Genomic DNA, 21,875 nt, shown 5'->3' with positions numbered 1-21,875 from the left:
CCACGTTCTCCCAGTGTGTGTGTGGGTTTCCACCGGGTGCTCTGGTTTCCTCCCACAGTCTGAAAGACGTGCTGGTTAGGTGCATTGGCCATGCTAAATTCTCGCTCAGTTTACTCAAACAAGTGCCAGAGTGTGGCGACTAGGGGACTTTCACAGTAACTTCATTGCAGAGGTAATGTAGCCTACTCATGACACTAATAAACTTTAAAAACTAAAAAAAAGTGATTAAGGGATAAATATTGGCCAAAAATCAGGGATGTCTCTCCTTATCTTTTTAAGATAGTGAAATCATAGAAACCCTACAGTGTAGAAAGAGGCCATTCGGCCCATCGAGTCTACACCAACCACAATCCTACCCAGGCCCTACCCCCATATCCCTACATATTTACCCGCTAATCCCTCTAACCTACCCATCTCAAGACACTAAGGGGCAATTTTAGCACGGCCAATCAACCTAACCCACACATCTTTGGACTGTGGGAGGAAACCGGAGCACCCGGAGGAAACCCACGCAGACACGAGGAGAATGTGCAAACTCCACTCAGACTGTGACCCAAGCCGGAAATCGAACCCAGGTCCCTGGAGCTGTGAAGCAGCAGTGCTAACCACTGTGCTACTGTGTCACCCTACTGTGCTACTGTGCCGCCCTCAGATCTTTTACATCACGCGAGGGGGTACAGTTGGAATTTAACATTTCATTCAAAAGACGGCACCTTTGACAGTGCACATCCCTCAGTGCTGTATTGGAATGTTAGTCTTGATTTTAATGCACAAGTTCTGGAGTGGGACTTGAACCCGCAAGCTTCTGACTCAGATGAGAATTGTAACAAAGATGAGAGTTGTAACAATTAAGCCACAGTTAAACAGGCAAGACACACACTAGAACATCTTCAGCCTAGCTCTAATAACAGATAAAGAATAAGGTTCAAGTATCACTATTTGGCAAGGAAGGATCATGTAGAGATACAAATACATCTTTTCATTACATCCCCAGACTGAAATTCTGACACGCAGGCGTCTATTTTTGAAAGGTCACATCAGTGTAGCCAGGACTTCTCCCATCTCTGCACATCCAAACCGGGAACAAAAACTTGGTCAGTGTGTTCAAAGCACATGGCATTCTCTATATCATTGAGCTTTGTTTTCACCAAGAAACATTCCACGAAATAAAAACATTTATTATAATCTAGTGCCATACAAGGAGGCTATGGTTCAGAATTTCCAATACTGCAATATAGTAGAATGATTAGTACAGAAAAAAGCAATTCAACTTCATTCTGTAATCACCACCAGCATTTCCACTGTCCAAAGATAGCTTGTGTCAACTGTAAAAAACGCGAGACATTTTAACATATATACATCAAAATGTTCACATAATGTTTAAGTAACCATGTTTCATCCTTCCTTCTTTAGAGGTCGTCATAAGATTGCAGGTCACCCATCTGAAGGAATACTGAAAACAGTGCATCACTGGTCGAACGTCTTATAAAACATTGCAACATTCTTGGGAGCAGTCATTATAAACAATGCCAGTTTACACTGAAATTTCCAAAGGCTTAACTAATCCACCTAAAAGCATGACCAATTCAACAAAAACCAGAAAAGTTCATAATTGACTTATATGATTGTGTCCAGTTAGTTTACATAAATGTAACATTTATAGAATATACATATATATAAAACCTAAATTTTAATAAATTACATAAGGCAACTTTCAAAGGGTTAAGACTTTTCAACTCATTACATTTCATATACAAGAATTAATATATTTGCTTTAACATAGCTTAGTGTCTCGTGTAAAAAGTAATGTAAACAAAAACATACATGCAACAAAATTAACATATATAAATAAGAAACTGAAGCACAAATTAAAAGGTAATGTTCCAATTCACATTTTAAGATGCAGAGTCCCCAATGAGTATATCAGTTTGGTCATTGACTAGACCACAAATTTCAACATAAAGTGGAGACTACGGCCGGGATTTTCCTGACCTGCCGTGGCGAGACTCTCAGTGGGTGTTGTGGCGGGCCAGCCAACCGTCCATTGGCTTTCGGCAGGACCGGACGATCGGGGGCGGGGAGTGGAGCCAGAAAATCCCACCCTGCAAGTTTTGCACTTCGGAAGTCTCTGTTTATAATATGTGGGTAAAATATTAATATGGAAACATTTCAGGACTTTGCACATTAAGGAACATGCCTTATGGCCTGTTTGTGCAGCATTTGAAGATTGCTATAGTAAGTTTTGATTGCACAATTAAGAATGGCAGCGGAGGAGGCAAAGCACATAAGACTTTGGATGAATACAAAATAATTCTATACCTATACTCATATTACTATTGCCATTAAATATGACTATTAGTTATACTGTGCCATGTATTTAGCAATGATCTTACTGGGTAAACATGCACTTCGACTGGTACACGACTTCAGAATTTAAAATCAACAAATTTAGAACTCAATATTAATATCGCAGATCAATTGTTTGAGCTTTTGTTAGAAAGTTAGGGTAGTTACAGAAAAATGACAATTGCGACACACTTTTTATGTTGATATATAGCTACCTAGAGGAACTTCACTTCCAGGTGCATCTTGTTTTGTGTTCCAGATTGTGTTATGGCACGGTTTCCTCATTTTAGAAAAATAAAACATTTCTCAATTTGATGAAAAGGTAACTTGGTAGATTAACACTTTAAGAGTTCAGGTAATTGTCCTTTAAACAAAATGGGCTTCTCTGTATTCAAAGTCAGGTGGAATGCGTTTATTTCGCAGTCTTTGAAATGTCAGTTTATGTTCTCCTTGGGCTTCTTTGGCTGGATTTGTTGGATTCTCCATTTTCTTTGTTACACCATTTTCGTTATCTTCTACAGGATTAAATGTTCCATTGCCGCCTTGTACAGAATCAGAGCAATCAGTTAATGCTGCGACAGGTTTGGACAAAGAGTCTCCAGAATGCTTGATTGTATTGGAGGGAGGTTTGTAAAAAGTGCCTGGTGGAGGTTGCAAGGTTCTTGGAGGACGAAATACATAAAGGGAGGGAGGTTCTGATGAATTTCCATCAGTCTTTGTGGTCCTTATTGGCTTAACAGTCACCGTATATGGCTTATTAGGAAGTAAACTACTTGCAAAACTATTGCCAGCACTATAGTTGAGGGGCGGAGAGAAAGAATTGTCAATGGTTTTGTTTTCTGAAGCAGCATTTGCCATAATCATTGCTGTCTTCTGAGTTATATCATAACATTTATACTGTTTGTCCCAAGTTCTACGTAATGACTGGGGATCATAGTAAGAATATCTGCAGCATGTAGGTGCACGAGATGTAAATTTCATCTCTGGGGTTTCCTCAATAATAGGGCTCCTTTCATTGTTTGTGTTGCTGTATCCTTTTGAATTTCTGTCATTCAGGGAGTACGAGATCATGGTTTCAGGAACAGGCAAGCTCGCAGGTCTCGGAATAACTGGTTTCAACCTGGGAGGTCGCATATTGACTTTAACATGTTGTTGGCTAGCTTTGTCAATTAATGACGACTTGGTATTCTTGGGCACGTCTGATTTTTGAGGATTTTGTAGTCCTTTTCGCAATTCAACAGGATCATCTGCATTGAAAGACACATTTGGACCTGAAATGTTATATGATTCATACTGTTTTAAGTTCTCAAAGTAGTGATTCAATAAAGCTAAATAAACATGTGCATGAATTTAATGTTCAATAATCAAGGTCCAGAGTCTATATTTGATGACAAGCAAAGTATTATTCCTTCATTGCTGTGTTGGGATTGCCAAATGTGCTAAAATCTTAAGTGGGGTTCAAACCCACGACCTTCTGATTTAGAGGTGAGAACGCTGCTAATGAGTTAATCTTCACATTTAGTGTATGGCTTACTTTCTGGAAACATTACACAATAACTAACTGTGAAACAATCTTATTGCAAACATGGTAGTAATTAGTCCAGTTTGATGCCACTGTTCTTAAAATCTTTTATATTGTCAAATTAATTTGAAGAACATGATTTACATTGATTTTGAGATTGAGTTAAGTAAAAAAACAATCAGTATGGTTATAAATAAAACAGAAAATGCTGGAACTATTCAGGAGGTCTGGCAACATCTGTGGATAGAGAAACACTAAGGGGGCGATCTTACTGGCTCATCACACTGGTTGATCAGCATGGCAAACCGGTAAGATTGGCACGGGGAGATAGATCAGGCTCGCTCGGGAAGGACAAGGCGCTGATTTGAATATTAATTTGTCAATTTTAATATCATTAGCAAATCTTGCAATTGTCTGGGCTCACTTGCCCTTACCTGCTCATTGGTCGAGGTCCTCACTGATGAGGATCACATATGGTCTTCATCAATGAAGACGAGACATGATGGTCTCATCGGTGGGACCAGAAGCCAATTCAAGCCCCCCTGGGTGGTTAGGGGCAGGGCCATGCAGTGCCAGCTTGGCACCCTGGCAGTGTCCACCAGACACGGGGGTGGGGGGGGGGGGGGGGGGGGGGGGGAGATGACAAATCTCCCAGTGTACTGCACTCCCACACAGTGGTAGATTGGGGCACCTGCGCAATGGCACCCCTACAGCTCAGCAGCCAGCTTCCCAGTATGACCAGACTCCATGCACTCCCCCTACTGGCGAGAATCACATTTTGCCTCAGATTCTCCCCCCAAGTGCCACTTGATTATGTCTGGGAGCTCGCCCAAAAAAATGGGCACAATTCTCTCCTGTTTTCACACTCGTTCAGCACATAGAATTCTTTTGGTAAGATTGCTCCCTTAATGTTTCCGATCAATCACCTTTCATCAGAACTGGTAAAATTCAGAAACATAAATTCTAACAATTTCCAGCTCTAGTGAAAAGTCATTGATCTGAAACATTAACTCTGTTTCTTGGCCCACAGGTGAGTATATTCAACACTTTCTAGCATCTGCAGTATTTTGCTACAAACCTGATTCATTGCTATTTCTTTTCCATTTTGGATCCTTCTCCTCATTTAGGATCTCACTGGAAGATGCCATTTCTGAAGATTCCCTTTCAATTCCTGACAATCTAAAACCCTGCCAATGTAAATATATTACTGTTAATTTGCAAATGAAGGTGGTATTAAAGCATCATATCAAAACATTGCACCTCCATTTTACCATAACTCTGTCACAGCAAATACTTAAAACATTTGAGGAATCAGTGCATGTTTTAGTATCTTCAACAACACTCAGGAATTTACACAAATGCTTTATTAGCTTTGTTCAAGCTTTAAGGTGACTGTATAGTTAATGGTATGTAATTGACTGGACATGTGGAGTGCTCACATAGTTAATGACACACATGACTTGTGGTGACCAAATTTTCATGGATTGTGGAAGCTACTTATAAAACCTCTGTCTAGTTAAACTAAAAACACAGAACCCATTTAGCAATTGGAATTGTATTCTCTAGACTTGATTAGAATAAATGGCAAGGAGAATTAAGAAAGATTATTGTTCTTACTTATTTCCGCTGCCTCATTTCACCATCCTTTTTTGCTCCAGCCATACATTATTTACATACACTTGGCATACTGCAGTGACAGGATTATTTCACGTAATCTGCTTCAATAGTGGCAGTTACATCTATACCCATAAATTCTTTATCACCCCCATTCCAGGCTCTCTTCAGCATTGCCTTTGCCAATTCTCTTTTTTTTCCCTCTTCATTATACACCTTCATCACCCAGTCCCACCCCATAAGGTGCTCTGAACAGTAATTTAAAATGTGTTCAAAATATTATAGGCAGAAGGAAAAAAAGGCAAATTCTCAGAAGCACCACTTTCTGTAGCAGTCTTCAATTGGATCTTCTTTGTTATGTCGGGCAGCATGGTCAGTGCAGGCTTGGAGGGCCGAAGGGCCTGTTCCTGTGCTGTAATTTTCTTTGTTCTTTGGATAGCCTAAGGGGGCTTTGTGATGAGTAGCTGACAAATTATTTTTCATGAATCATTGTTAAGTTCATTTCTATTAAGTTTAGCTTGTTGTTTAATTAACAGGGGCATCACAGGACACCTCAGTCTCTTCTAATGCATGCCGGTGCCATTTGAGAATGCTCAGATATTTGCGTCTTGGGCAATCACACGCAAAAGAAGTATTGTCAACTGGAGGAGCTTGAGCTTCAGGAACAGCTAATGTCACTGCAGTGCATCTATGAGGCTGAGAACTACATGGACAGCTCTGGAGATGGTCATCCTGCGTCTTAAGAGTTTGTGGGTAGAGGAAGGAATAGGTAACAGGTACAGAGATAAGGAGGAGCAGGCAGGTTGTGCAAGAGGCCCCAAGTGCACCATGTTCTCCGATATTCAGTTTTGATGCTCGTGAGGGCAATGGTTTGTGTGACGTGTACAGCCAAGGTCAAACTCATAGTGCCATCAATGGCTTAGCTAGAGAGGGTGGAGTTGAGCAGGAACATCAGAAAAGCAACAGTATTAGAGGATTCAACATTTAAGAGAACAGGAATTAGGTGCTGCAGATGTAATCCCAGGACGTTATGTTGCAGCCCTGATGCCAGTGGACAAGGATATCACCGAGTCGATGTAGAGCATTCTGAGGGGGAGCGTGAGGAGGCGAATAGCCAGATTACACTTTCGTTATCAGTACCAATGATATAGATATAAAGAATGTTTAGGTCCTGCAGGTAGATTGAAGAGACCTAGGAAAGAAATTATAACATAGAATCTCAAATGTTCGTAATATCTGCATTACTCCAGGTGACAACCACTAGTGAGTACAGAAATAGGTGAATAGTGCAAATGAATGCGTGGCCAGAGAGATGGTGCATGAGCAGGAATGCAAGATTTTTAGATGTCTGGATCATTGGAACTAGTTCTGGGACTGAATCATAGAAACCCTACAGTACAGAAAGAGGCCATTCGGCCCATCGAGTTTGCACCGACCACAATCCCACCCAGGCCCTATTCCTGTAAAACAACGTATTTACCCTGCTAATCCCCCTGACACTAGGTCAATTTAGCATGGCTAATCAACCTAACCCGCACATCTTTGGACTGTGGGAGGAAACCGGAGCACCTGGAGAAAACCCACGCAGACATGGGGAGAATGTGCAAACTCCACACAGACAGTAATCCAAGCCGGGAATCAAACCCAGGTCCCTGGCACTGTGAGGTAATAGTGCTAACCACTGTGCCGCCCCCAAGGAGTTGAGTGAATAAGGCAGATGATCTTAGGGCACAGATAAATGCTTTGAAGTATGATATCATAGCTATTCTTGAAACATGGCTTAGAGAAGGTAGACAGGAATGGCAACTCTATATTCCTGAGTAGGGATTTCAGGTAGGCTACAGATTATGCAAAAATTGATTGTGTAGTTGATAATGAAGAAGAAATCTGTTGACTGCATAAGTTATCAATGAATTAGTCAGGTGGACAGAAATGTACCAAATGGAATTCAACCTGGAGAAATGTGAGGTAATGCATTTGGAGACAGCTAACAAGGCAAGAGAACACACAATAAATGGAATACAGAAACAGAGGGACTTTGGAGTGCATGGGCACATTTCCCTGAAGGTAGCAGGACAGGTATGCAAGGTGGTAAACGAGATACTTTCTTTTAGTTTTCAAGGCCTAGGGTATAAAGAGCAAGGAGGTTATGCTAGAACTATATAATACACTAGCTAGGCCACAGCTAGGATACTGAATACAATTCTTCTCATCACATTAAAGTAAGGATATTATTGTACTAGAGAGCCAGAGATTTATAAGGACGTTGCCATGGATGGAGACTTTTAGCCAAGAGAAAAGATTGGATAATCCGAGAATATTTTCTTTAGAACAGAGAAGTTGAAGTGCGATTTAAGAAAGATATGCAAATTCATGACAGGCCTCGATAAACTGGATAGGAAGGACCTATTTCCCTTAGCAGAAAGGTCAATAATCATGGGTATGGGTTTGAAGTATTTGGCAGAAAGACTAGAGGGTGGTGGAGATCAGGAACTCACTCCCTGAAAGGGTGGTAGAGATAGAAACACTCATTGCATTTAAAAACCCTTGGACATGCACTTGAAATGCTGTAACTGACAAGGCTGCAGAACAAGAAATGGAAAGTGGAATTAGGCTGAATGTTCATTTTTTTGGCTGACATGGACATGATGTGCCAAGTAGCTTTCTTCTGTATCATACATTTTCTATGCTTCATTTGTAATAATTTTTCTAATGTTAACTAGCACTTACCTCTTTGCTAGTTATCGGGTAATCTTTGTTTTGTGTGAAACCTTCTTTCTGTGATAAAGACACAATCTTGCCTTTCTCACCAATTAATAAATTTTCAGTTTCTGATGGTGATGATGGAGTCAGCGTAGAAGCAAATATTTTTTCATAGTGGCTTATGAATAGCTCCACCATTTGAGCCTGATATGGATAATCAACAAGAGAAGATAATGATGCAGTTGCATCTGTTTGCCTTGGCCGTATGAGGGTTGGCCCAAAAATAATTCCAAGGTTGCTGGCTGACATTTTATTTTCTTCTTCCTTCTCTGCCACCCTGGAAAAAAAATGTTAAATGTTTAAACTTTGTAGCAGGCTGCTTATCAATTATAAGGTTAAAAAAAAAATCACTTTTGTTAACCTTATTTACAAACTATCCTTGGTACGACACAGAATTGTCTTAGCTACCTAACCTTTCTCTTTTGTAAAGGGTGGGAAATTCAGGATGATAGAAAATCAGGCTGCCATTTTAATATTAATGAGTTAGTATTCTAATTCCTATACCTTTAAGGTAAAGTCACTGCGCTTTTAAAATATTTAATTGGCTGAAAGAATCACTGCAAATATGGCTTTAAAAAATGGTGAGGAGATTTAGGAAATAATGAGAAATAATTCCCAGTGGCAGTAAGGACAGTAACCAGAGGACAGATTTGAGGCAATTAATAAAAGGACAAAGGTGCCACATGGAGAAAAAATATTCAACAAGTTGTCCTGAGTTAGAATGCACAGCTTGAAAAGTGTGATGGAAGCTGATTCAAGGGTGCAGAGAAGATTTACAAGGATGTTGCCTGGATTGAGAGGCATGCCTTATGAGGATAGGCTGAGGGAGCTCGGTCTTTTCTCCTTGGAGAGACGTAGGATGAGAGGAGACCTAATAGAGGTATATAAGATGTTGAGAGGCATAGATCGGGTGGACTCTGAGGCTTTTTCCCAGGGTGGAAATGGCTGCTACGAGAGGACACAGGTTTAAGGTGCTATGGGGTAGGTACAGGGGTAATGTTAGGGGGGAGTTTTTCACACAGAGGGTGGTGGGAAAGTGGAATCGGCTGCCGTCAGTGGTGGCGGAGGTAAACTCAATAGGGTCTTTTAAGAGACTCCTGGATGAGTACATGGGACTTAATAGGATGGAGGGTTATAGGTAGGCCTAGAAGGTAGGGAGATGTTCAGCACAACTTGTGGGGCCGAAGGGCCTGTTTTGTGCTGTAGTTTTCTATGTTTCTAATTGTAATTTTTATTAACAGAACTGGGTAAATATTTGAAAGTGAAAAAATTCTTACGTTTTAGGGAAAGATCAGAGGAGTAGGACTATCTTCGATAACTTTTGAAAAGCCGGGTTAATAGGCTTCACCTGCTGTATCATTTTACTGTATGACACAAAAGTGCCTTATTGATGGAGGATAATTTACAAATTAAAATCCCTCTTTATTTATAAAAGCAAAAACTGTGGGTGCTGGAAATCTGAAATAGCAACAGAAAATGCTGGAAAGACTCAGCAAGTCTGGCAGCATCTGGGGAGAGAGAAACAGAATGAATGTTGAGTCTGTATGACTCTTCTTCAGCTCTGATAGTTTTATTCTGTTTCTTTTTCCACAGATGCTGCCAGACTTGGAGAGTCTTTCCAGCATTTGTTTTCATTCCCTCCCCATTTAGTTATATTCCATATATTAAAAATAATTAACTCAGCAGGGAACATTTTAACAATGATGATAGAATAGTTGGCAAGAGAAGTTGGTTACAAATAAGATGTTGATCAATAGAAGGCCAGCACTGCTAGCAATGTGATTTATCTTTATTCCATCATTCACTGGATGCTATACCAACTGAGGATGAAGAAAGAGGGCCCTTTTGGACGAGATATAACTTTTACACAGTCAGTTTCAATTGATAAGTCTGAAGAGTATTTTTGGAGATCAATAGAATAATCTATGTGACTACTCTGTGCATCTTATGAACTGAAATTAGGCGAAGAGGTTGTGTTCAGCTTTGTTAACATTCCTTAATTTAGTTTAAAGATCCCCTGCCTGCCAAACTGTGGAATTTGAATCAGCTCTGGATGACGAGCATCCAACATTTTGTTGACAATATCTGGAGAGTTCAGCTTGTATTGACAGCAGTTCCAAAAAATGCTGTACAAAATATAACTGAAGTCAGGATAATTTCATTAAAATGATAAAATCCAAAAGCATGAGGGAAGAATTCTGAATAACAAATAAGATTAAATTCATTGAGGGCTACAGCTTGTAATTTATTCTCGGCTGCTAGAAAAATCAATCAGAACCCAGAGCCAAGTCATTCGAGTTAAACATTCGAAGTTGAACACGATATAATAAGTCAGTGTAATAGGAACTGACATAGATTCGAGGTCCATTTCTGTTTATATACTTTTCATGTCTTCTCCAAACAATAAAGTGGCTATGAAGTTATACATCAGACCTGCAGTAAACACTAATATTGATTTATCAGGAGGCTTTTAACAATTGTTGCGAGCACAAACTGAAATATCCCATAAAACTGAAAATGCATCAGCAAATATCGAGAAGTCCTTCCAATCACAAGTAACTGCAGTATTCAAATGACTTTTGGAGCCAAGATGGAATCTGAGTTGCAAAGCAGAATAGTAATGGACTAGTGCTGAGCACACTGGAACAGGAAAACGAGTAAGCCAAGTATTAATCACAGAGACGTGGTTACAAGAGGATCAGGACTGGGATCTAAATATCCAAGGATATGTGTCCTATTGGAAGGACAGGCAGATGGGCAAAGGGGGCGGGGTTGCATTGTTAGTAAGGAATGAAGTTAAATCGATAGCAAGAAGTGATATAGGATTAGAAGGCATTGAATCTCTGTGGGTAGAGCTGAGGAATCGCAAAGATAAAAAGACCCTGGTGGGAGATATGTACAGGCCTCCTAGCAGTAGTCAGGATGCAGGGCAGAAAATAAATCAGGAGATAGAAAAGGCATATAAAAAAGGCAATATTACAATAATCATGGGGGACTTCAATATGCAGGTGGACTGGGAAAATCAGGTAGGTAGTGGATTCCAAGAAAAGAAATTTGTGGAATGTCTAAGAGATGGTTTTTTGGAGCAGTTTGTGACAGAGCCTACTAGGAACAGGCAATTCTGGATTTGGTGATGTATAATGGGGCAGACTTGATTAGGGAGCTTAAGGGGAAGGAACCCTTAGGGAGCAGTGACCACAATATGATAGAATTTACCCTGCAGTTTGAGGGAGAAGCTGGAGTCAGATGTAACGGTATTACAATTAAATAAAGGTAACTACAAAGACATGAGGAAGGAGCTGGCCAGAGTTGATTGGAAAGGGAGCCTAGCAGGGAAGATAGTGGAACAGCAATGGCAGGAGATTTTGAGAATTATTCGGGAGGCACAACAGAAATTCATCCCAAGGAGGAGGAAACATGCTAAGGGGAGGACGAGGCATCCATGGCTGATGAGGGAAGTCAAGGACAGCATAAAACCAAAAGAAAAAGCATACAAAGTGGCAAGGATTAGTGGGAAGCCAGAGGATTGGGAAGCCTTTAAAAGCGAGCAGAGGACAACTAAAAGAGCAATAAGGGGGGGGGGAGACGATGAAATATATGAGTGTAAGCTAGCTAGTAATATAAAAGAAGATAAGAGGATTTTTCAATATATAAAAAGGTAAGAGAGAGGCAAAAATAGCCATTGGACCACTGGAAAATGAGGCTGGAGAAGTAATAATAGGAAACAAAGCAATGGCAGAGGAACTGAATAGTTACTTTGCATCAGTCTTCATGGTGGAAGACACCAGTGGGATGCCAGAGCTCCAGGAGAGTCAGTGGACACAGTTGACTGTAGTGGCCATCATTAAGGAGAAGGTTCTGGGGAAATGGAAATGTCTGAAGGTGGATAGAACACCTGGACCAGATGGACTACACCCCAGGGTTCTAAAAGAGATAGCTGAGGAAATTGTGGAGGCATTGCTGGTGATCTTTCAGGAATCACTGGAGGCAGGGAGGGTCCCAGAGGACTGGAAAGTAGCTAATGTAAAACCGCTGTTTAAGAAGGGAGGGAGGTAGCAGATGGGAAATTATAGGCTGGTTAGCCTGACTTTGGTCATTGGCAAGATTTTAGAGTCCATTAGTAAAGATGAGATCGCAGAGTACTTGGAAGTGCATGATAAAGTAGGACTGAGTCAGCACAGCTTTGTCAAGGGGAGGTCATGTCTGACAAATCTGTTAAGAGTTCTTTGAGGAGGTAACAAGGAAGTTAGACAAAGGAGAACCAGTGGGCGTGATTTATTTAGATTTCCAGAAGGCCTTTGACAAGGTGCCACATAGGAGATTGTTAAATAAGTTAAGAGCCCATGATGTTACGGGTAAGATCCTGGCATGGATAGGGGATTGGCTGACATCAGAAGGCAGAGAGTGGGGATGAAGGGGTCTTTTTCAGGATGGCAGCTGGTGACTAGTGGTGTGCCTCAGGGGTCAGTGCTGGGATCAGAACTTTTCACAATATACATCAACGATTTGGAGGAAGGAACTGAAGGCACTGTTACTAAGTTTGCAGATAATACAAAGATATGTAGAGGGACAGGTAGTATTGAGGAAGCAGGAGGGCTGCAGAAGGACTTGGACAGGTTAGGAGAGTGGGCAAAGAAATGGCAGATGAAATACAATGTGGAAAAGTGTGAGGTATTGCACTTTGGAAGGAGGAATGGAGGCATAGACTATTTTCAAAATGGGAAAATGCTTAGGAAATCAGAAACACAAAGGGACATGGGAGTCATTGTTCAAGATTCTCTTAAGGTTAACGTGCAGGTTCACTTCGCAGTTAGGAAAGCAAATGCAATGTTAGCATTCATGTCGAGAGGGCTAGAATACAAGAGCAGGGATGTACTTCTGAGGCTGTATATGACTCTGGTCAGACCCCATTTGGAGTATTGTGAGCAATTTTGGGCCCTGTACCTAAGGAAGGATGTGCTGGCCTTGGAAAGGGTCCACAGGAGGTTCACAAGAATGATCCCTGGAATGAAGAGCTTGTCGCATGAGGAACAGTAGAGGACTCTGCGTCTGTACTCATTGGAGTTTAGAAGGATGAGGGGGGATCTTATTGAAACTTACAGGATACTGTGAGGCCTAGACAGAGTGGACGTGGAGAGGATGTTTCCACTAGTAGGAACAACTTGAACCGGGGTCACAACCTCAGGCTAAAGGGACGATTCTTTAAAACAGAGATGAGGAGGAATTTCTTCAGCCAGAGTGGTGAATCTATGGAACTCTTTGCCGCAGAAGGCTGGGGAGGCCAGGTCATTGAGTGTCTTTAAGACAGAGATAGATAGGTTTTTGATTAATAAGGGGATCGGTGTTATGGGGGACAGGCAGGAGAATGGGGATGAGAAAAAAATCAGCCATGATTGAATGGCGGAGCAGACTCGATGGGCCAAATAGCCTAATTCTGCTCCTATGTCTCATGGTCTTATTAATGCCACCTCAAACATGTAACATGTCCAGCTTGGATGGATAAATGCAGATCTGAGTCCAATGTTACTTATTGACATCATTTTCAGCAAGTGACGTCATCACCAATAGCGAGGTAAATCATAGGGGTGCATTACACTTAAACCTTGCAGTCAATTACAAAGCACTCAAATGAAGGGAGGGAATAGATTACACACCCATTGTCTCACAGCAAGATTTTTAAAACCAGTGAATGAATGTAAAAGAGAGACGTGGTGGAGGGGAGGAGCAGCAATGTTCAAAGATTTCCACATACTACTATTGTCAAATGTCCAAATCTTTTCTCTCTCACATACCTGTGGAGATGGCTCATCAGATACTGCAAAGTGTTATAATTGGCTTGAGGCAGCTGCCGGAGTAGATCTTGGACCTTAAAAATAATTCTCTTCATTCCTAAGTCGGTTGACCATTTTTTGTGCACTGTCATGCTGTTTGGTTTCCCATCATTTTCATCACTAATATTATGGCTTTCCTTGGCCAAGCCAATAAATTCATTGTAAAAGCGGAACGACAGCAATGGCTCTGGGAGCTATTGGACAATAAACAGGTGATTACATTCCGATATTAAGGATTAGATTTTAAAATCAATCTTTGCAGAGTTTTATCACACATGGGTTTACCTGACGGAGGAACAGTTTTAGCACATTGCTAATATCGTGAGCATACAAGTCTGAGAGTTCCACTAAATCCTTTCCATTTTCAAAAGCCTGGCACAGCTTTTCAACTCGTGATTTTGCTCCATTCACCCGATAAATACCCTTGAACAGACAAACCTTCAGTAAGTCAATTAACATTTTTCATTAGTTTCATGTTGAGTACAAAATATAACTAAATAGAGCAAATGTTAGAAGATTGCCAGGTGCAGTGGATTTAGGGAATATCAGGCAATGCTTGTGACACTGAAGTGTTAGACAAGCTTTCCATGTAGATTTCTAGAGTACAACGCTTTTTTAAATAATGTACTTTTTCTGGTTCAGCTATTTCTGAACTTTTTCAAAAGATTGCATTGTTCATTAATGCAACTAGAGGCTGAAAGCTCAAATTCTACCATGCAAAGTTGTAAACGTAATCCAATAAAACTGGGATCAGTGGACTCGCAAAGAGGAACCATAAAAGCTGACATTGCGGTTAAAAACACACTGGTTCACTTATGTCCAAAAATGCAGGCCAATACATCCGCCTTATTTGGCTCTAATCCTACATTATATATTTGGCTGCAAGTGCCCTCTAAATTGGCATAGCTTGACACTCTGTGGCAAGAGCAATTGCTACAATAATTCACTACCTGAAACAGTCAGCAAATGATGGGTAATGCTGCTGAAAAGAAAGACATGTTGCCAAAGCTTTTCACCTTGCACTTGTTAGTATGAACAAACACAACAATTTCAAACAATCACAATAATTAAACTAGGAAAAGGGTGCTGAATGGTTGGCATGTTAACTCTGATTGGTTGTGTAGTTGCCATGAAGAACTGGGAACTATATGCTCAGTAAGAAGTCTCACAACACCAGGTTAAAGTCCAACAAGTTTATTTGGCAGCACTAGCTTTCGGAGTCTCAAGCTCCTTCATCAGGTGAGTGAGGACTTGTGTTCACAAACAGGGCATATAAAGACACAAGCTCAATTTACAAGATATTGGTTGGAATGCGAGTTTTTACGGGTAATCAAGTCTTAAAGGTACAGACAATGTGAGTGGAGAGAGGGCCAAGCACAGGTAAAAGAGATGTGTATTGTCTCCAGCCAGGGCAGTTAGTGAGATTTTGCAAGCCCAAGCAAGTCGTGGGGTTTACAGATAGTGTGACATGAACCCAAGATCCCGGTTGAGGCCGTCCTCATGTGTGTGGAACATGGCTATCAGTTTCTGCTCAGCGATTCTGCGTTGTCTTGTGTCGTGAAGGCCGCCTTGGAGAACGCTTACCCAAAGATCAGAGGCTGAATGCCCCTAACTGCTGAAGTGTTCCCTGACTGGAAGGGAACACTCCTGCCTGGTGATTGTCAAGCGGTGTTCATTCATTCGTTGTCATAGCATCTGCATGGTCTCCCCAATGTACCATGCCTCGGGACATCCTTTCCTGCAGCGTATCAGGTAGACAACGTTGGCCGAGTCGCAAGAGTATGTACCGTGTACCTGGTGGATGGTGTTCTCACGTGAGATGATGGCATCCGTGTCGATGATCTGGCACGTCTTGCAGAGGTTGCTGTGTCAGGGTTGTGTGGCGTCGTGCGCACTGTTCTCCTGAAGGCTGGGTAGTTTGCTGCGGACAATAGTCTGTTTGAGGTTGTGCGGTTGTTTGAAGGCAAGAAGTGGGGGTGTGGGGATGGCCTTGGTGAGATGTTCGTCTTCATCGATGACATGTTGAAGGTTCCGGAGAAGATGTCGTAGCTTCTCCGCTCCGGAGAAGTACTGGACGACGAAGGGTACTCTGTCCACTGTGTCTCGTGTTTGTCCTCTGAGGTCGTCGGTGCGGCTTTTCATTGTGGCACGTCGGAACTGTCGATCGATGAGTCGAGCGCCATATCCTGTTCTTATGATGGCGTCTTTCAGTGTCTGTTGCGATCCTCCTCATCTGAGCAGGTCCTGTGTATACGGAGGGCTTGTCCGTAGGGGATGGCTTCTTTAACGTGTTTAGGGTGGAAGCTGGAGAAGTGGAGCATCGTGAGGTTATCCGTGGGCTTGCGGTATAGTGAAGTGCTGAGGTGGCCGTCCTTGATGGAGATGTGTGTGTCCAAGAATGCAACCGATTCCGGAGAGTAGTCCATGGTGAGTCTGATGGTGGGATGGAACTTGTTGATGTCATCATATAGTTGTTTCAATGATTGTTCGCCATGAGTCCAAAAGGTAGAAAATGTCATCCATGTATCTAGTGTATAGCATCGGTTGAAGGTCCTGTGCGGCGAAGAAGTCTTGTTCGAACCTGTGCATAAAGATGTTGGCATATTGAGTTGCGAATTTGGTGCCCATGGCTGTTCCGTGTGTCTGGATGAAGAACTGGTTGTTGAAGGTGAAGATGTTGTGGTCCAGGATGAAGCAGATGAGTTGTAGAATTGCATCTGGAGATTGGCAGTTGTTGGCGTTGAGTACTGAGGCAGTTGCAGCAATGCCGTCGTCGTGGGGGATGCTGGTGTAGAGTGCAGAGACATCCATTGTGACGAGGAGTGCTCCTGGTTCAATTGCTCCATGTGTGCTGAGTTTCTGTAGGAAGTCCGTAGTGTCACGACGGAAGCTAGGGGTTCTTTGTACAATGGGTTTCAAAATGCCCTTGACGTAGCCGGAGAGGTTCTCACACAGAGTCCCATTGCCTGATACGATGGGGTGGCTGGGTGTGTTGGCCTTGTGTATCTTCGGGAGGCAGTAGAGATCTCCAACGCGGGGAGTAGATCTCCAATGCGGGGAGTACGCGGGGATCTCCAGATGCAATTCTACAACTCATCCGCTTCATCCTGGACCACAACATCTTGCACAAAGTGCATGGCTTGAACATATTCCTTTTGTCTGTTCTGATGGGCACAGGGGATCGTTAATAGATCTCCCCATGGGCCATGTAGAGTACGAGCTCCTCTATTAGGCAAGTGGAGACTCACCCAATAGGGAAGCAGTTGGGGGGGGGGGGGGGGGGGGGTGTTAAAACCAGCTGGCTCTACTCAGACCAGCTGCTGAAGGGTCTCCAGTGCTTGACCTTTCCCTGTAGCTGCCAAGCAGCAATTTATGCACGTTGTAAATAAAGGGTGATGGAAGACTGGCCTCGGCAAGATTATTACATTGGTGACAAGGAGTAAAATGAGTTTTTTTTCCCCCTCTGGATCTTTATTATCGAGACAAGCAATCCTCCGTTAAGAAAAATGCCTCTCTTTGGTAAACTTGAAGCCTATGGGGCAAACATAAAAGACTGTGCCCAATACGCAGAGCGTTTTTTTTCCAGGCTAGCAATATTGAGGGGGACAAGAAGCAGAAAGTGATCCTGTTGATGGCATGCGGGGCCCCGACCTTCAGTGTAATAGCCTAACCTACCCAGATGTCTCTGATTCCAAAACCTTTAATGAATTAGTAGACTTGGTTAAAGGCTATTATGACTCAAAATCTTCCATTATACTCCAGCAATACCGCTTTAACGCAGCAGGGTGAAGCCCTGGGAATCTGTCATTGAATTTCTGGGTGTTCTTAGTGATTGTGTGCTGCTTATTTTGTCCTGCAATCCATTTTTCTTTGTAGTTGCCACACCATTTCCTCCACTGTGACTGTCTGCATGCTCTTGGCCTGCGCATGCTCGGCAAAAATTAGCAGAGCACGGTGAATCTGGGCCACCTCTAAACGTCACGTTGTGAGATAAACTGCTCTGTGGAATTAACAACATGACAGTCAAAAAAAACTTTTGGCCAAACCCAATTGGATACTGAGCCATTGAGATAGCTCTATCATTGGAGAATGCAAAGAAAGAAGCTCAGAAACTACAGGATGAGAGAGACAACAGTGTCCTCCAATTGGGAGCAGGGGCCTCATGTAATATCCATCCCTCAACTGAGAACATTGGTATCAGTAAAATATCACGGGCTCCACCGCTGTAAGGGATTTAAGACGCATCACTAGGTAGTCAAGGAAATGCAGGGTACACCTTCAGACTAATACAGGGAACTAATACAGTCAAAGGGCACCACAATGACTTATAGGCAGCAGTCAGTTCGGTTTCCACTCGTTGTTGGATGGGGACAAGGACCTTAGGGGAGAGATTGGTTCCAACACATCAGACTGAACTGGCTGGAGATCTTCAAGACCCCAAAGTTTTCCAGGAAGGGTTTGGAAAAATAAAGGGAGTCAAAGCTAAGATCTACGTTGATCCTGATGCTACATCTGAGTATTTTAGAGCGAGGCCAGTTCCATACTCCCTACTGGAAAAAGTAGTTGAAACTGGAAAGCCTGGTAGAGCTGGGCATAATAAGACCCACACAATTTGGAGAGTGGGCCGCACCTGTTGTTCCTGTCCTTACGCCATTTTAGTCCAACGTTGTGGAGTCCATAAACTTAGCATCAATAGGGTTTCTAAAACTTGACAGATACCCCATGACCCAGATTGAAGACCTGTACACGAGGTTAACTGGTGGCCAAGTTGGAGGTGAGCCATGCGTATCTCCAACTTGAATTAGACGAGCCTCCCCGGAAGTATTTTACAATTAATATGGACTAAGGCCTATACCAGTAAACTCGCCTGCCCTTCAGGATCTCAACTGCATGGGCCATTTTTCAAAAGGTCATGGAGAACATGCTCCAAAGCTTACATCAGCTCATGGTGTACCTGGAAGATGTCTTGCTCATAGAAACTTTGGAATGCGAACACTTAGAAAACATGGAAGAGGTCTTATGGCCTCTCAGAGGTCAGGGTACACCTGAAGAGGGAAAATGTGTCTTCCAAGCTGGTGCCATGACCTATTTGAGCTATTGGGTGAAGAGCAAGGGCCTTCCTCTGGTGGAGGACAAGGTGAGGGCCATTAAGGAGGTGCCAACTCCAAGGAACCCTACAGAATTGAAATCTGTCCTAGGTTAGTGAACTATTACAGGATGTTTATTCTGGATTTGGCTTCTTTACTGGCCCTCATGCAGACCCCCCCTACTATGGGAGCATCAAAGGTGATCTGGGGTGGGGGTTGGGGGGGGGGGGGGGGGGGCATAGCTGGTGTTATTAGGTGAATGAAGGCACGCCCAATAGGGAAAGGGGGGGGGGGTGTGGGGGTTAAAACCAGCTGGCTCCACTCAGGCCAGCTGCTGAAGGACTCCAGAGCTTGACCTGTACACTGTAGTTGCCAAGTGGCATTTTATGCACATTGTAGATAAAGGGTGATGGAAGACTGGCCTCGGCGAGATTATTAATTTGCAGAGATCGGGTTCCTGCATATGAATATGTCGCTCATAGCAAGTGTAAATGAACCATGTTATGAGCTTGACTAATTATCTTAAATTGATTGTTAGTGCAGCTTTGAGTGCACTCAGGATTGTTCAGTGAGTGCTGCTACATTAACTTGGCTCCACCACTCATGAATGAACAATAAATGTTTATTAATGACAACAACTATTTCCAGGGTGATGCAGATTTGATGTTGTCAGTTATGCCTCTAGGATCTATCTGCTTTTTTTGACAATGTGTCAGTAGATCTGGAAAGAAAACCTGCCCGTTTTTCTGGGGAGAAACATGCCAGGTTTTGGTCAAAACCTGACACTTTGCCATTTTATGGGAAAATTCCACCCATTATTGTTTAGTGTTGCCTCTAGTTTAGAAAACGTCGGAGCCCGAAAGGCACAGCAGATAACGTCAGCATAACTGAACCTCTGAGATGGGGTTAGAGACAGATCATTGATATAGAGATTGAAAAGGGTTGGGCTAGAACAGATCTCCGGGATGCCCGTTGCACTGTTTTTTCCAGGCGCTTGTCTCATCATCCATATGTACCCTGAACCGTCTATCTCTGAGTTTGATGGTATCAGTAACCCACGGAGGGAGAACCTGAGATTTTAATGAGGAGACCAGTATGCCAGACCATGGTAGTCATGGATCAGTGTTCATGTTGTGCCACCCATCAATACTCAGTGAAGCCAATGATCCTACAAACAAACTGAATTCAGTAAGCGCAGCTCAAGAATCCCAGTATCACCCGATCTAAAACCATCAGCAATTCTGGCAGTAAACTGGAGATATTACATCTCTTTGAGTGACTGCATTTTAATATAGTATGAGCGCTTCATAGAATAGAATTATAGAATCTCTACAGCGCAGAAGGAGGCCATTCGGCCCGTCAAGCCTGCACCGACAACAATCCCACCCAGGCCCTTTTCCGCAACCTCTGCTGATCCCCAGACACTAAGGAGCAATTTAGCATGACCAATCAACCTAACCTGCACATCTTTGGAGCGTGAGAGGAAACTGGAGCACCCGGAGGAAACCCACGTAGACACAGGGAGAATGTGTAAACTCCGCATAGACAGTGGCCGAGGCTGGAATTGAACCTGGGTCCCTAATGCTGTGAGGCAGCAGTGCTAACCATTGTGCCACCCCACTTGGTTCACTATCATTTGCGGCAAACAGATAGTTTTGTTGGTAACAGCTATAATACATACAGCGTTACTAATAGAATTACCAAAATTCTTCCATTATTATAAAAATAAATGTTATTTTGAACAACTGGCTGTTTGGTGATATATAGTCATTAGTCACTGGATTTTGTTTGTGCAAAGGCAGACCCAACGACGGCCAGAAAGCCGTGGTCAACCCTGACCAGGTTTCATGCCCAAAGTGTATCGAATGAAGTGCTGTTGGGTCTCCCGACTCTTTATGGGGCAACAGCATTTTACCATGAAGGAAACAATTTCAAAGTGGTGAGCTTAAAATTTTATCATAAAGGAAACAAGTCTAATGTGAAAACATCAAAAGTTGCAGAGTAAATTGCAGATGTAAATGTACCTTTACATTTAAAGCTTGGCTTTCAATCTTAGATGTGCATTATTTAATAATGAAGGGAATTCCATCAGAACAATTTTTTGAGTACAATCCTTAGTAATTTCATCAGTTCAGTGTAAAAAATGAACTTCATTTCTAATACATGATTTCTAATAGTGCATCACCTGTTTACTTTTCTTTTAGGTCTTGAGTTATCCACAGTTTTAACACATGAAGTATGTTTTCATATTCTCACACCAGAAGGTAGTGTTGACATTAAAACATAAAACTTTTCAAGAAAGTAATTGAACTAAGAAGGCTGACTGAATTTAAAATGAACAAAAATGCAAGTACTTTCAAGCTGCATAATTCTATAATAATGGCGTGTGCCGGACGTTGTTTAGTGAGTTATAACCTTACCTTTACAGTTAGAGCTCGGCTTTCAATCTCAGACGTGCATTTTTTAATAATGAAGGGAATTCCGTCAGAACAGTTTTTTGCTGCTTGAGTGAAATCCACCCCAAACAGGTGCAGTCGACCATGAAGTTTCTTATGGCCACACTGTATAGCCAGAGTCTCGAGGCACTTTTTGTGGCATGCCAAAGTACACTGTCAAGTGAAGTTAAATGCAAATATTAGCTCAGAACACTAATCTCAGTTCAAGACTGATTTCAAGGCTTGAGCATGGAACGGCCAAGTTTTTACTTGTTTA

The 21,875-nt window shown here is 42.3% G+C and overlaps 1 protein-coding gene across 4 annotated transcripts in view; it reads right to left on the bottom strand.

Annotated features, from left to right (window-relative positions):
• Positions 1 to 1,163: 1,163 nt before the first annotated feature.
• Positions 1,164 to 21,875, bottom strand: part of LOC144497497 (rho GTPase-activating protein 29-like) — a 102,767-nt gene continuing 82,055 nt past the window's right edge. For 3 of the 4 annotated variants that reach the window (XM_078218852.1, XM_078218855.1, XM_078218853.1), the window contains 6 exons: positions 21,584 to 21,772; positions 14,362 to 14,499; positions 14,038 to 14,270; positions 8,213 to 8,522; positions 4,947 to 5,055; positions 1,164 to 3,617 (listed from right to left, as the gene is read on the bottom strand). In XM_078218852.1, the coding sequence (XP_078074978.1) occupies positions 2,713 to 3,617; positions 4,947 to 5,055; positions 8,213 to 8,522; positions 14,038 to 14,270; positions 14,362 to 14,499; positions 21,584 to 21,772 (1,884 nt within the window). In that variant the 3' untranslated portion in view covers positions 1,164 to 2,712. The remainder of the gene's footprint in view (positions 3,618 to 4,946; positions 5,056 to 8,212; positions 8,523 to 14,037; positions 14,271 to 14,361; positions 14,500 to 21,583; positions 21,773 to 21,875) is intronic. The other variant, XM_078218854.1, reaches the window with a different exon arrangement.

The sequence above is a fragment of the Mustelus asterias genome, chromosome 8 (assembly GCF_964213995.1).
Source record: "Mustelus asterias chromosome 8, sMusAst1.hap1.1, whole genome shotgun sequence".
Taxonomy (NCBI): Eukaryota; Metazoa; Chordata; class Chondrichthyes; order Carcharhiniformes; family Triakidae; genus Mustelus; species Mustelus asterias.
This window is presented reverse-complemented; position numbering and strand designations above follow the sequence as displayed.